The sequence below is a fragment of the Penicillium verhagenii genome, assembly GCF_028828195.1.
Source record: "Penicillium verhagenii strain IBT 33310 chromosome Unknown utg000003l_segment0_segment0, whole genome shotgun sequence".
NCBI classification, from domain to species: domain Eukaryota; kingdom Fungi; phylum Ascomycota; class Eurotiomycetes; order Eurotiales; family Aspergillaceae; genus Penicillium; species Penicillium verhagenii.
The window spans coordinates 2807709-2819886 of record NW_026643167.1 but is presented as its reverse complement, the minus strand read 5'-3'; the positions used below and the strand labels follow the sequence as shown (position 1 = coordinate 2819886).

The following is a 12178-nucleotide window of genomic DNA, read 5'->3' as shown; positions in this document are numbered from 1 at the left end:
GTTGTCATTTACCTTGACTTTGCTTTCCCGACAAGCAACACATGCCATGGAGGCATGTCGCCGTTTTGTGAAGTGCTCGTCCGACTTCATTGTCCAGTATAATTGGTATAATGAATAGATTGTAATGAAATAATTTCAATTGGCAACTGAAAACGAAATCCGGGGTTTATAGTTTTACCCCGCGTTGATTGTGGAGTTCGACCAATCGGCCATAATACCGGCTCCAGAACTCTGAAGAGGATGATCTTCGGCAAACGAATCCCGACATGTCTATCAGGTCATATAAATCAATTGGGTTGGGATTGGCTCAAGTGCTGAATCCCCACAAGACCCTTGTTCTCTCTGATCGGGGCCATTTTCCAATATCAAAAATTGTGCAATGTTTCTGCAGGACGCCCAAGGCGACCGTCTTCAGTATGGAATCACTGCCGCTTGTGGTGCCGGGTTCCTACTGTTTGGTTATGATCAAGGTGTATTCGGTGGTCTCCTTGATAATGAGCCCTTTCTGAGGACTTTTGGTTATCCTGGGACAACAATTCAAGGCCAGATCGTGGCGACATACGACATCGGCTGCATCATCGGTACTCTTGTGTCCATGTACGTTGGCGACAAACTGGGTCGCAGAAGATCCATTTTGATTGGATGTGTGATCTTGATTATTGGTGCTATAATCCAGACCAGTTCATATGGACTCGCACAGATGATAGTTGGTCGTGTGGTTGCGGGAGTTGGAAACGGGATGAACACTATCGCCATTCCTATCTGGCAAGCGGAAACCGCCCGGCCAACAGATCGAGGAAAACTCATGGTATTTCAGCTGGTCACCAATATTTTCGGTATTGTGATCACAAATGTGAGTTTTCTAACTACCCGACTCATCATTCTCTCAATTGCTCATAAAGTGATAGTGGATGAACTACGGTTTTACCTTCATTCCAAATTCGCCCGTGAGCTGGAGATTCCCGCTAGCTTTCCAATGTTTCTTCGGCATAGTGACCATCTCTCTGGTTCTTGTGACCCCAGAGTCACCTCGCTGGCTGGTTATGAAGAATCGTGCTAGCGAAGCCCAGTCTATTCTCGCTAGACTCCTGGCCAAACCACATGACGACCCTTTCGTTGCCGGGGAGATTCAGCACATGGTATCTGCAGTCCAGCATGAGGCTGAAGTACAACAGTCCATGCCCCTCAAAGAGATATTTACTCGCAACAGCAAGCAGCAGACTTTGAGACGCATTCTTCTTGGCGCCGGGACTGCATTTTTCCAACAGGTTGGCGGCACGAACGTGATCGCGTATTACCTTCCAGTGGTGCTTACACGCTCTGTCGGTCTATCCCCTCGCATGAGCCTCATCCTGTCCGCCTGCGATTCCATGTCTTTGATGTTCTGGGGCGCCGTTGCGGCCCTCTTGATTGACCGTGTCGGAAGAAAAAGATTAATGCTCATGGGCGTCACGGCCTCTAGCGTATGCTTTGCCCTTGTCGCCGTGGGTCTACGATATGGTGGAACAGACAACAAGGGCATGTCTATCATGGCAGTCGTTTTCATCTTCGTCTATTACGTATTCTATGGGATGTCACTGCTCTCCATTCCTTATATTTACCCTGCCGAGATCAACTCTCAAAAGATGCGAAATGTCGGAACATCCTTTGCGACCACAGTCAATTGGCTATTTGTCTACGTGGTAGTTGTGGCCACGCCTACTGCTATCGAAAGTATTGGATGGCGATATTACATGCTCTACGCCATTTTCAATTTCTGTTTTATTCCAATCATTTGGTACTTCTACGTTGAGACGGCAAATTTGTCTTTGGAGCAGGTCGATAGGCTTTTTGAAATTAAGTATGAAGCAGGAAAAGATATGAGTTGGGCAGATGCGACTCGGATTGCTCGAACCCAAAGCGACGATTTACAGATCGAAGGCGAGAAAGATCTGAGTGCTGAACATTGTGAGATTATCGCGTAGTGCCCACATTGATTATGCCCCGCTTCGAGATCTCGGAAATAACCACGAAACATCATTTGAATGTTTCAACTTCAGAATGTTGAAATTTTGAAGATTCACATGTTCAGGAAATCTGGAGTGTTCAAAGGAAATGATTTTACCGAGTATTTAAACATGTATATAGCATTTAGTTCAATAAATATTGATCTTCGCTTCAAATTTTCACATAAAATGGATAATCCAATGAATATTGTACCCATTCAAATGTTTCACACAACATCAGAGCTCAGGCATCAAACTTGCGACATTTCCAACATTGAAGGTTGAAAATCGATGTTCAAATGCCATATACTGGTTAGTAGTCTATGTTCACAGTGGACCTCCAGCGGCTTCTGTCCAACTCGGAAATCCGACCGGACATCAAGTTCCGGGCCTTTTTGATGATCTTCAGTAAGAGAGATAATTCATAATCCGAGGTCCGAAGGCGCCTAAATTGGACAATAAAGATATAAAGCAGGGACTGCACTTGGGAAATCTCTTGTTTTTCAAAGTTCTGCAACGGCCACAGATTTCTACATAATCGCTCCTGAATCCTTTCCCTCAAGTGTTTCCTTCCACAATTCACACCTCGCAAACATGGCCCCCCCAAAGCTTCGCGTCGGCATTTCAGGCCTTGGCCGGATGGGTATGTATCTATTTCCAGTAAAAAGAAAGCAAAAGAAAAGAAAAAGAAAAAGATCTAATTGTGAACAGGAAAGCGCCATGCGAGTAACTTCCACGACCTCACTGCCCGCGCAGAAGTGGTGGCTGCGAGTAGCCCCGACGAAAATGAGCACCCATGGGCGAAAGAAAACCTCCCAGGAGTACAAGTCTACCTCGATTATGACGAAATGCTCCAAAATGCCAATTTGGATGCTGTGGTGGTTGCCAGTATCACCGCCGCTCATGCCGAGCAAGCTATCAAGGCTATCAAAAAGGGACTTCACGTTCTATGCGAGAAGCCTTTGAGCATTGATGCCGAAGTCGTGAGTTAAGCCCAAAGCTTCCCCATAGAGACCGACGCGCTAATACTGAGTCCCCTGTACAGGCCCAGTCTGTCGTGGATGCATATGAGGAGTCTCTTAAGCAGCATCCTCAGCAGAAAGTGATGTGTGGATTCTCCCGTCGCTTTGATTCCTCATATCGCGAAGCCCATGAACGAGTTCAGAACGGCGAATTCGGCCCGCCAGTCCTCTTCCGATCACAAACAGCCGACCTGTACGACGGATCAGGATTCTTCGTCGAGTATGCCAAGACAAGTGGTGGAATCTTTGTGGACTGCTCTATCCACGATATCGATCTGATGCTTTGGTTCCTGGGCGAAGAGCGCAAGCTCAAGAGTCTGCAGGCGGTCGGAGTGGCTGCCGTGCACCCTGTACTCTTGGAAAACGGGGACAGGGACAACGCAATCGCGACGGTGGAGTTTGAGGGTGGCAAGATGGCTGCTTTGTACTGCTCTCGTATGATGGCAGCCGGACAGGAAGACACATCAGAGATCATTTGTGAGAAGGGCTCCGTGAGAGTGAACATGCAAGTCAGGAAGAACCATGTGGAGATTCATGACTCACAGGGAGCGCGACGTGCATTGCCTCAGCATTATTATGAGAGATTCCGAGACGCGTTTGTCACTGAGGCTTATGAGTTCACTGCAAGCTGTCTCGACAACACTCCGCCACCCATCAGTCTGCAGAGCTCAGTTAAAGCTGTCATCATTGGACAGGCTCTACAGAAGAGTCTTGTCAGCGGCGAGAAGATTTTGTTCAATTAGTCTGAATTATTTATTATTATATCACATTGAATAAAACATACTATAGAATCTTTACTTCAAGGTCTCACTCAATTCATTGCCTACTAGGTATTTAAATTTCAATGGTGGACATTTGGCGTTTTATGATACCTCAATGATATAGTATCCTTATAGTATCTTTAAACATACAGTAATGTTTTCGATACAGGAAAGATATAGTATCCTTATCGAATGTTTTAACAAACAGTATCTTTATTGTATCCAGAATTAGGTATCATAAAACGCCAACATTTGAAATGTCCACCATTGAAGGAACCCGAGGAAGCTCACAGTCAAGCTTGGACTTCCAACCGGAGCTTTGGAGGTATGGAAATTTCGCATACAATCAACGGGCATGTCCAGATTGATGTTTCAAGGTTTCCAAAACCAGTCCTGGAGCTATTTCCTACCTACGTTGTTCCACCAAGACAAGTTTTGACGACGTCGGGATACAATTGATATTCCTGACCTCGAGAGCACTTGAGGCCTAACATTGAATGTTCTACACATGCATTCACTTCAAATGTTGGGCATAGACATTCAATGTTTAAGAGAAGATCATCAATTGATAACCTTCAATGTTGCAGTCTTGACCTCAAAAGTCTTTGAATACATGACATTCATATGTGCAGAAATAAAATTAAAATCACTTAACGCCCGCGGGCATGTGCAGACTTCCAAAACAACACCTGCGTACTTCTAAGGTTGAAGGGCGGCTGACAGAATCAACAGAAATATGTGAATACATATACGCACACACAGTATGCACGTATGTCAACATTTGAAGAGTTTGACTTCTTAATCACCATCTCACAACCTTCTGAGGGAAGAACTCATCAATGAGCTCAAGGTAGTAAGGCTTGAAAAATGTTAGCAAATGTTGAATCACATTCAATACTAAAGGAACATCTCTCACCTTCAGCTTTTCAGCGTTTGGAACCTCGTCACTCTTAGAGTACAAATCATATGGATTGAAGGCCCGCACGGCCTCAAGCATCTTCTTATCATGCTCGTTCATCAACTCATGATAAGCGCCCTCGCGGTGCCACGGATAGAAAGAATGATAGCGAATCATCGCGAGTCCTTCATCAGGAATAGTAGATTGGTCCTTGACAATGTGATAGAGGTACTCGTCATGTCCCCAACACAACATGACATTCTCCAAACCACAGCCTGGGGAATAAATGCCATATTTGGTGCTGTAGACAGGGTTGTTGAAATCCTCATTCTTGCTGAAAGATTGAGTCCCGAAAATAATTCGGTCGTCAAAAGCACACCCAACAGGGAAGGTGTCCCCAACGACATCCCATTGGCCCTGAGCCCCGAAGAAAAACAGCAGCTTGCCGAGATCATGGATCAGTCCAACAAGTTGCATCCAGCGAGGCTTGCCCTCTTGGCGGATGGCCTCGGCCGATTGAAGAAGGTGTGTCATCTGAGACTCTTGAGTGTCGGGATCACATTCATCGATGAAAGTGTTGAGTTTTTCCATTGCTTCCCAGATGGTCATCTTTGCGCGTGTTTGAGTGTGGAAGTCGTTGCGGGCTTTCAGGTTGTATGCTACTGTTTGCAGAGTGTGCTGCGTGGCGTAGAAGTTTTTGACTTGGTCACACGCATCGTTGAATTGGCGGAAACCCGTCGTGTCTTTGGCCTTGTCGAATTCCGATTCATCATAAAGGCCTTTCGAAGGCTGGGATTTGAGAACGTTCACAGCATCGATATCATCTGAGATAGCTTCGATGTTTGAAAACGCGGGTTGAAGAACGGCGGCGGCCATTATGGATAGAGTCGACGGATGTTTGAAAAGACAAGTGAAAAAATTGGAATATTTGAGATTAATGCCTTGAATGTTTGTCTTGGGAGATTGTAAGTTGGTTTGAATTTTGTGTCGCATTTATACCAATTTCAGTGTCGGAAGACATGCTTCGTCAGGTTGTTGTCACTCGGACACGATTCTCCGCCATTGGTGGAGGGCTGAGCGTACCAAAGCCATATAACCAGTCAAGGCTATAAGGTTGAAGACTCAAGAAATCCAGATCTTCAGAGCTCACCGAGATTCTTGATTCAGTTGACGTAGCCATGTAAGGGGAATTCGGCTTCCGTTGTGTACCAAACTAATCTATCCGTGAGAGCTGAATATCATTTGATAGAAAGGAAAGTCCAGCGGCTAAGGGTCCAAACATTGAAGAAAAAGAATAGTAATGATCCCGGATTTGAATAGTCGATAGTACTAAGATATAGCTGGAGCATCCTAGAGGTCTCAAAGAACGTAGCTACGGTCCACTACTACTAGTATGTATGTGAATATCTCACAACAGTGAAATATTATTATATGGAAGGTTTTAGCACCACCCTTAACCAGCTGGCTCGTAGCCAATACCAAAATCCCACATTGATTCTTGCATGTCTTAATGACTAAGTAGTAAATTGTAATTGGTTCACAATAGTGACTTACGAAGTCGTGCACATGCCCATGTTAGGAGTCTAGATTTCTGCATATGCGAGTGTGCATCATCTACAAGTCATCTCTGAAAAGCGAGAATCAAGACCCAACCCCGGAAATCTAGCGGGGCTTAAAGTTTTCGGACATGTGTCCTTGGCCGAGAGATGGGTACTTCGAAGTTCGGTCTTCATCTTCCGTGCGGGGAAGACGGAAGCCAAACTCCGAGTTCGGGAACAACTTCGTATTCAAGTATAGTCCGCAATGAGACCAACATTCAAAATCCCTGTCAATCAAATTGAAGTTGAAAATAAACCAAAGTTTCGTGATAAACGCGAATCAAGCCACCGTCATGCTTTCCAATCCTTTGGCCATCGCCAGTCTATCTTTGGGCCAGCACTCTTCTCATTCTCTCGACCACAAGATTCGAGCAGCGGCAAAGGCTGGATACAAAGGGCTTGAAATCGTGTACTTCGAATTAGAGGCTTTTTCCAAATCGCAAGGAGTCGCGATTCTCGAGGGTGCCGAGAAAATCCGGGTATTATGTCAAGAGCTCAGCTTAGATATCCTGTCATTGGCGCCCTTCGAAAACTTTGAAGGAAACCGATCGCCTCTCGCCGACAGATTGAAAAAGGCTACTCACTGGGTAGAGGTCGCGCGAGCCCTACACGCGCCATTTATGCAAATTCCATCAATCTTCCAAGTTGATGCTATCGGCGACAGAGACGTGATCATCAGCGAACTACAACAATTGGCTGATATCGGCAGCGCAAAAGAACCAGTCGTGTCGATCGCGTATGAGTATCTGTCATGGGGAATACACTGTTCCACATGGGAAGTCGCTTTGGAATATGTCATCCAAGTCGATCGTCCCAACTTTGGTCTGTGTCTAGACACGTTTCATGAAGCGACGAAGCTGTGGGGTGATTCGTTCGCTGAAACAGGTCGGTTTCCAGACGCGGAAAGAGTCCTCAAAGAATCACTCGATCGCTTTGTGGCCAAGTGTCCCGTCGACAAGATTTTCTTCATCCAGTTATCAGATGGCGAGAAATTCAACCCTCCATTTTCCAAGGATCACCCTTGGTACCTAGAGGGAGAGGCATCGCAGTTCACCTGGTCTAGGCATGCGCGACCATTTCCGTACGAGCAGGATCGTGGTGCATACCTCCCTATCACTGAAATCGCCAAGGCCTGGATTGTCGACACCGGTTTCAAGGGGTGGATATCGCTCGAGATTTTCGACAGGAGTATGCGGGACCAGAGCAGTAAGATTGAGACTGCTGCATCTCGGGGAATAGAGTCGTGGCGGACCCTGCAAAAAGAACTCAAGTCAGCATCGCTATAGAGTATTCCCGGGGAAGGGGGTATTATATGCGAGGGCTCAGAACTAGGTTGTGGATAGTAGGGGTGGACCGTGGCTGAGGAAGTCAAGACTGTTCAAACCTGTTATGAATAAAATTATTCTGATGCCAAAATCAACAAAGAAGAATAAGATGGCATGGCCTACCTATCTTAGATGAAAACAGTGTATTCATTTCCTCCAGTAGTGCTTCGTCATTAGGCTTTGTAGTTTGTTAATAGTCATTTCAGGAGAAAACCTTTAAATTTGTAAGTCATGTCTACTATAGGTGGCGGGGGGATACTGTTACTAGTCCTAAAAAGGGTACTAACAAAATTCAAAAATCCAGGGTCAAAAGGAACAATTCAGGTGTTCTTTCATCAACCGGCATCCGTGTGGTCGAGTTGGCAAAGCCCTCCCACTGTGCACAATTTCCCCAAGGTTAGCCGTCTGGACATGGGGGAAGGTGTCGGTTACACAGGGAAACATCCCCCAGAGCAAATCTCCCCCCAGCGGCCACAGGCCGCCAGAGGGGGGGGGGTCCCTCTGGGCTAGATGTTTGCCATTTTTTGATAATCGACCATGCTGAATTTGAATTTCCGCTTTATTTGAGCTCAATTGGACTATGTAAAGTGGGTTAAAATGAGAGAATCGCGGGAGTATTGATTTCTCGACTGATGCAAATGAGGCTATTCAGAAGGTACGTCAGAAGTGCGTAAAGAAACCTATCTAATCTGGGTTCGAATCCAGCTTTTGTCATGTCTTTTTTTTCCTTTTCTCTCTTCTCTTCCTTCTTTATCCTTTTTCTAAGTGATAATCATTATTGCTGATGATATATATCTAGCAGGAGCCTCGAGTGCTTTCAAATGTTTCCCTGACATATTCATCTTTCACGCCCTATAGAAAACCTTGCCCTCAAATAGCCGACGCGCAGTCCGTACAACTGCAACATGCTTCACATCAATATTCCCCTTTCCATCCAGGCCCAATACCGTTTCAGCCCGTATCACGCCAGCAGGGTGTCGAATCCCAACAGGTACAGCATTTGCAATTTTCCGGCCTTCAATCTCCATTCCATGCTTCGGAACTTTCTCCATCCGTGCTCCATTAGCCAAGTGCCACGGAACTGTGCCATAGATGGCCATAGCAGCCCCTATACAAACTGCACCAGTCAGCTGCAGACTTGCATGCGGTTTACCCATGGTAAATGAAAGCACGTCCAGATCGGAACTTTCATCGGCAGGTGAAGATAAAAACGCGATTTTTGGTGTGCCCCGAACAAGGCTGGCTTTCTCCACATCTGCAGCTAATCCGAAACGCACTGCACCTTCTCTCCGAATATCCTCCGCCACGGAGACGAACTCTGCATCCGTTGCATCGGGCCACTGGGCGTGCCCGTTGATTTTCAGAGAACGAGAATCAACAAGGACAAATGGGTTTGCCGCATCGACGAGACTCACGAGCACTTGAAATACACCGGCAGTCCGTGAGTGAACTGTTAATGTCTCCTGTGGCTTCCCGCTTGGAAACATCTTTCCTGTCATGCTGCCGCCTGGATTGAGGAATGCTACCTTGATAGGACTGGAGGTGCCCTCCACACCGGGAATGTGACAGTTACCATCCTCTCTGAAGGAACCTCCAGAGGTCTGGATCGTTTCCACTAGAGTTTGTCCAGTATTGGTATTGAAAATACGGACATCGACCTATAAAAAGGGATTAGTCGACATGGAACATGAATTTTGTCTATCAACTCACCTCAGTTTGACCTGGCTTCGACTTCACAAGTCCCTCATCTAATGCAAACGGGGCCACACCAGATGCGATGTTCCCACAGTTGCCAGTCATGTCCACGATTGCTTGATCAGGTGCAACCTGAATGAAGGTGTACTCGACATCTATGTTTTCTCGCTGAGACTTCGCAACCACTGCCACTTTGGAAGTTGTCGAAGTAGCGCCACCCACACCATCAATCTGCTTCCCATTTCCATTTGATGACCCCATTGCCGACAGCAAAATAGGTGCCCATCGATCTATTGACTCGGGTAGGTGTTTTTGGTGGATGAAGAGACCCTTTGAAGTCCCTGAGCGCATCCATACCGCGGGCAGAGAGTGCCTGGTTGGGACTGGAACATATGGTTTCAGTGGGAAGAGATTCGGCGCCGCGTATGTCTCCGCGATGGATAGTGTCGCTGCTGTTGCCATGATGTTTCTATACTGGAAGGTGCTGATTATTTGTTGTGACGACACAAATCAAGACCATTCGCACAATCGAGGCTATTTATGATGATAATTGTCAGTTACGCAACTCCAATTTCAAGTATTTTTACGTTCATTTGCGTCTATCCACTATGCTCTATACATTGAACGGGTGAACTTTGCCGTTCCGCGGCACCTCAGCTTCCATGGGTAAAAATGGGCCATGGCCCATGGCAAGCGACGCGCTAAACTCGCCACTTTTCTTTGTCGGTTGAGAAATATGGGGTCCCCAGATTCAATGCGGGGTGCTTCCTGGAATATTGGACATAAAACCCCGTAGCAGCATGCGGCAGAGAAAAAAGCAATTGGAGTTTTCTGAAAACTCCTAAGAAAGTCTCATTCGCCGTGACAACATGAAAAATCCAGCACAGGTGGCATCAATGGATGCACCTCAGCATAATGCACGTGTTTATATCCTTTCAATAGTGACTTCAATGGGCGCATTCCTCTTTGGATACGACTTAGCATTCATCGGCACATCAATCGAATTGGCCCCATTCCAAAGGTACGCCGGTAGCACAATCAATCAGCCACACTTGGGTACTAACTATTTCAAGGGACTTTGGGCTAGATGGTGCATCTGAATCAGTTCAGAATGCCTTTTCAGCAAATATCGTATCACTCCTACAAGCAGGTTGTTTCTTCGGTGCTTTGGCGGCAGCACCGGTAGGAGATAAACTAGGTCGTCGACTAGCCCTGGCTATTGGCGCCGTTGCTTTCATCGTGGGATCTATCATGCAGGTAGTCTCTGCCGGTAACAAAAACATTATGTTTGTTGGCAGAGTGCTTGGTGGTGTGGTAGGTACCCAAAACATACATAGTTTCCGACACTGCTAACTGTCTCAGGGTGTGGGCTTCGCTAGCATGTTGGTACCCTTATACACAGCTGAGTGTGCCCCGCCAAAGATTCGGGGTCGATTGGTTGGCGTATATGAGATCGGAGTGCAATTCGGTACCTGCTTGGGATTTTGGATAAATTTCGGTGTCCAACGCAATATGGCACCGACTTCTGCACAGTGGATGACGCCATTTGCATTGCAGCTCATCCCGGGTGGACTACTTCTACTTGGTTTGATATTCATGTCTGAATCTCCTCGGTGGATAGCAAAGACCCATGGGAGAGCCCGAGCAACCGAAACACTTTCGAAGCTGCGTGGTCTTCCTGCTGACCATCAAGCTATTCAGGAAGAGGTAACTGATATCTTGGATCAGCTTGAGATCGAGCTTTCGGATAGTCTTGGAAACACCCGGGCCGCATGGAAAGAGCTCATGGAGCCTGGACTCCGGAACCGTGTTTTCCTTGGAGTGATGATTATGATTTTCTTCCAGATGACTGGATCGAACAGTATCAACTATTACTCTCCTCGAATTTTTAAATCGATTGGCCTGCAGGGCACCGAAGCAACTCTCGTATCAACTGGGATTTATGGTATAGTTCGGTTGGTAGCTGTCTTCATTGCGATGTTCTTCATTGTCGACCGCTTTGGAAGGAAGTCGATGTTGATATATGGAAGTATCATGAGCGTAAGTCTCCGTTCCTCTTCAAAGTTTACTCTTCTGAATAAAGCTGAAAAATCATTAGGCGATCTCGATGTGGCTCATCGGAGCGTTTGTCAAAGTTCAAAGCTCGACTACAGCCACTTCAGGCGGATCCCTTAGCGGAACTTCTTACGCAGCGGCAGTTTTCATCTTCGTCTTCGCTGTATCCTTCTGCTTCAGCTGGGCCGGCGTCCCTTGGGTAATCTGTTCTGAAATTTACCCCTTACGTGTGCGTGGTCTCTGCATGAGCATTTGTGTCGCGACACATTGGTTATTCAATTTTGTGATTGCAAGAAGCACGCCATATATGATCTCAAACATCGGATTTGGGACGTATTTTGTATTTGCTGCCTGTACTACCTTGGCTGTACCTTTTGTCTGGTTTATGATTCCAGAGACGAAGGGCATGAAGTTGGAAGAGGTGGATGCTCTCTTCACGGGACGGGGGCTTATTCCGAGAATGAGAAACACACCTGCAGATGCAGGAAGTAATGAGAAGGGTGTTATTGAGCAAGTTGAAAGCATTTAGTATTTATGATTTATGTTTGGTAATATTATTGAGGACTTGTTCAAGTACCTGTTCGATCACAATACTCTACAGACTCCTCTAGAATATCAAGTTAATCGAGGCGCGATAATTGATCAATAGTGAGCAAGCGCCTCATGGCGTCTAAGGTTTATTTTTCGGAGTTTGATTCTAAATACTAGTAGCGCAACCTTGTGACAACCCCACGAGGCGCTAATTTAGATGCCGATAATACTCAAGGTTTCGTAGTATAGTATTGTACAGATCTGCCGATTGCCAGTGAGGTCAAACTTTCAAACAATGTTGGCTCCTG

At 46.2% G+C, this 12178-nt stretch overlaps 6 protein-coding genes across 6 annotated transcripts; 4 read left to right on the top strand and 2 right to left on the bottom strand.

The window, feature by feature from the left end:
- Positions 1-379: 379 nt before the first annotated feature.
- On the top strand, positions 380-1964 carry N7466_002441 (sugar porter family MFS transporter; the record flags this gene model as incomplete). The annotated part of the gene is made up of 2 exons (XM_057161839.1): positions 380-853; positions 909-1964. 2 exons carry the CDS (start codon positions 380-382, stop codon positions 1962-1964), a joined length of 1530 nt encoding a protein of 509 aa, XP_057025124.1.
- A 615-nt stretch (positions 1965-2579) lies between these two features.
- Positions 2580-3750, top strand: N7466_002440 (uncharacterized protein; the record flags this gene model as incomplete). The annotated part of the gene is made up of 3 exons (XM_057161838.1): positions 2580-2628; positions 2697-2968; positions 3031-3750. The coding sequence occupies 3 exons, from the start codon at positions 2580-2582 to the stop codon at positions 3748-3750; spliced, it is 1041 nt and encodes a 346-aa protein (XP_057025123.1).
- An 820-nt stretch (positions 3751-4570) lies between these two features.
- N7466_002439 (inositol oxygenase) lies at positions 4571-5542 on the bottom strand (the record flags this gene model as incomplete). The annotated part of the gene is made up of 2 exons (XM_057161837.1): positions 4571-4627; positions 4685-5542. 2 exons carry the CDS (start codon positions 5540-5542, stop codon positions 4571-4573), a joined length of 915 nt encoding a protein of 304 aa, XP_057025122.1.
- Positions 5543-6557: 1015 nt separating this feature from the next.
- N7466_002438 (sugar phosphate isomerase/epimerase family protein) lies at positions 6558-7550 on the top strand (the record flags this gene model as incomplete). The annotated part of the gene is made up of 1 exon (XM_057161836.1): positions 6558-7550. The coding sequence occupies one exon, from the start codon at positions 6558-6560 to the stop codon at positions 7548-7550; it is 993 nt and encodes a 330-aa protein (XP_057025121.1).
- An 884-nt stretch (positions 7551-8434) lies between these two features.
- N7466_002437 (uncharacterized protein) lies at positions 8435-9746 on the bottom strand (the record flags this gene model as incomplete). The annotated part of the gene is made up of 2 exons (XM_057161835.1): positions 8435-9247; positions 9300-9746. 2 exons carry the CDS (start codon positions 9744-9746, stop codon positions 8435-8437), a joined length of 1260 nt encoding a protein of 419 aa, XP_057025120.1.
- A 488-nt stretch (positions 9747-10234) lies between these two features.
- N7466_002436 (sugar porter family MFS transporter) lies at positions 10235-11868 on the top strand (the record flags this gene model as incomplete). The annotated part of the gene is made up of 4 exons (XM_057161834.1): positions 10235-10305; positions 10358-10598; positions 10647-11324; positions 11383-11868. The coding sequence occupies 4 exons, from the start codon at positions 10235-10237 to the stop codon at positions 11866-11868; spliced, it is 1476 nt and encodes a 491-aa protein (XP_057025119.1).
- Positions 11869-12178: the final 310 nt, after the last annotated feature.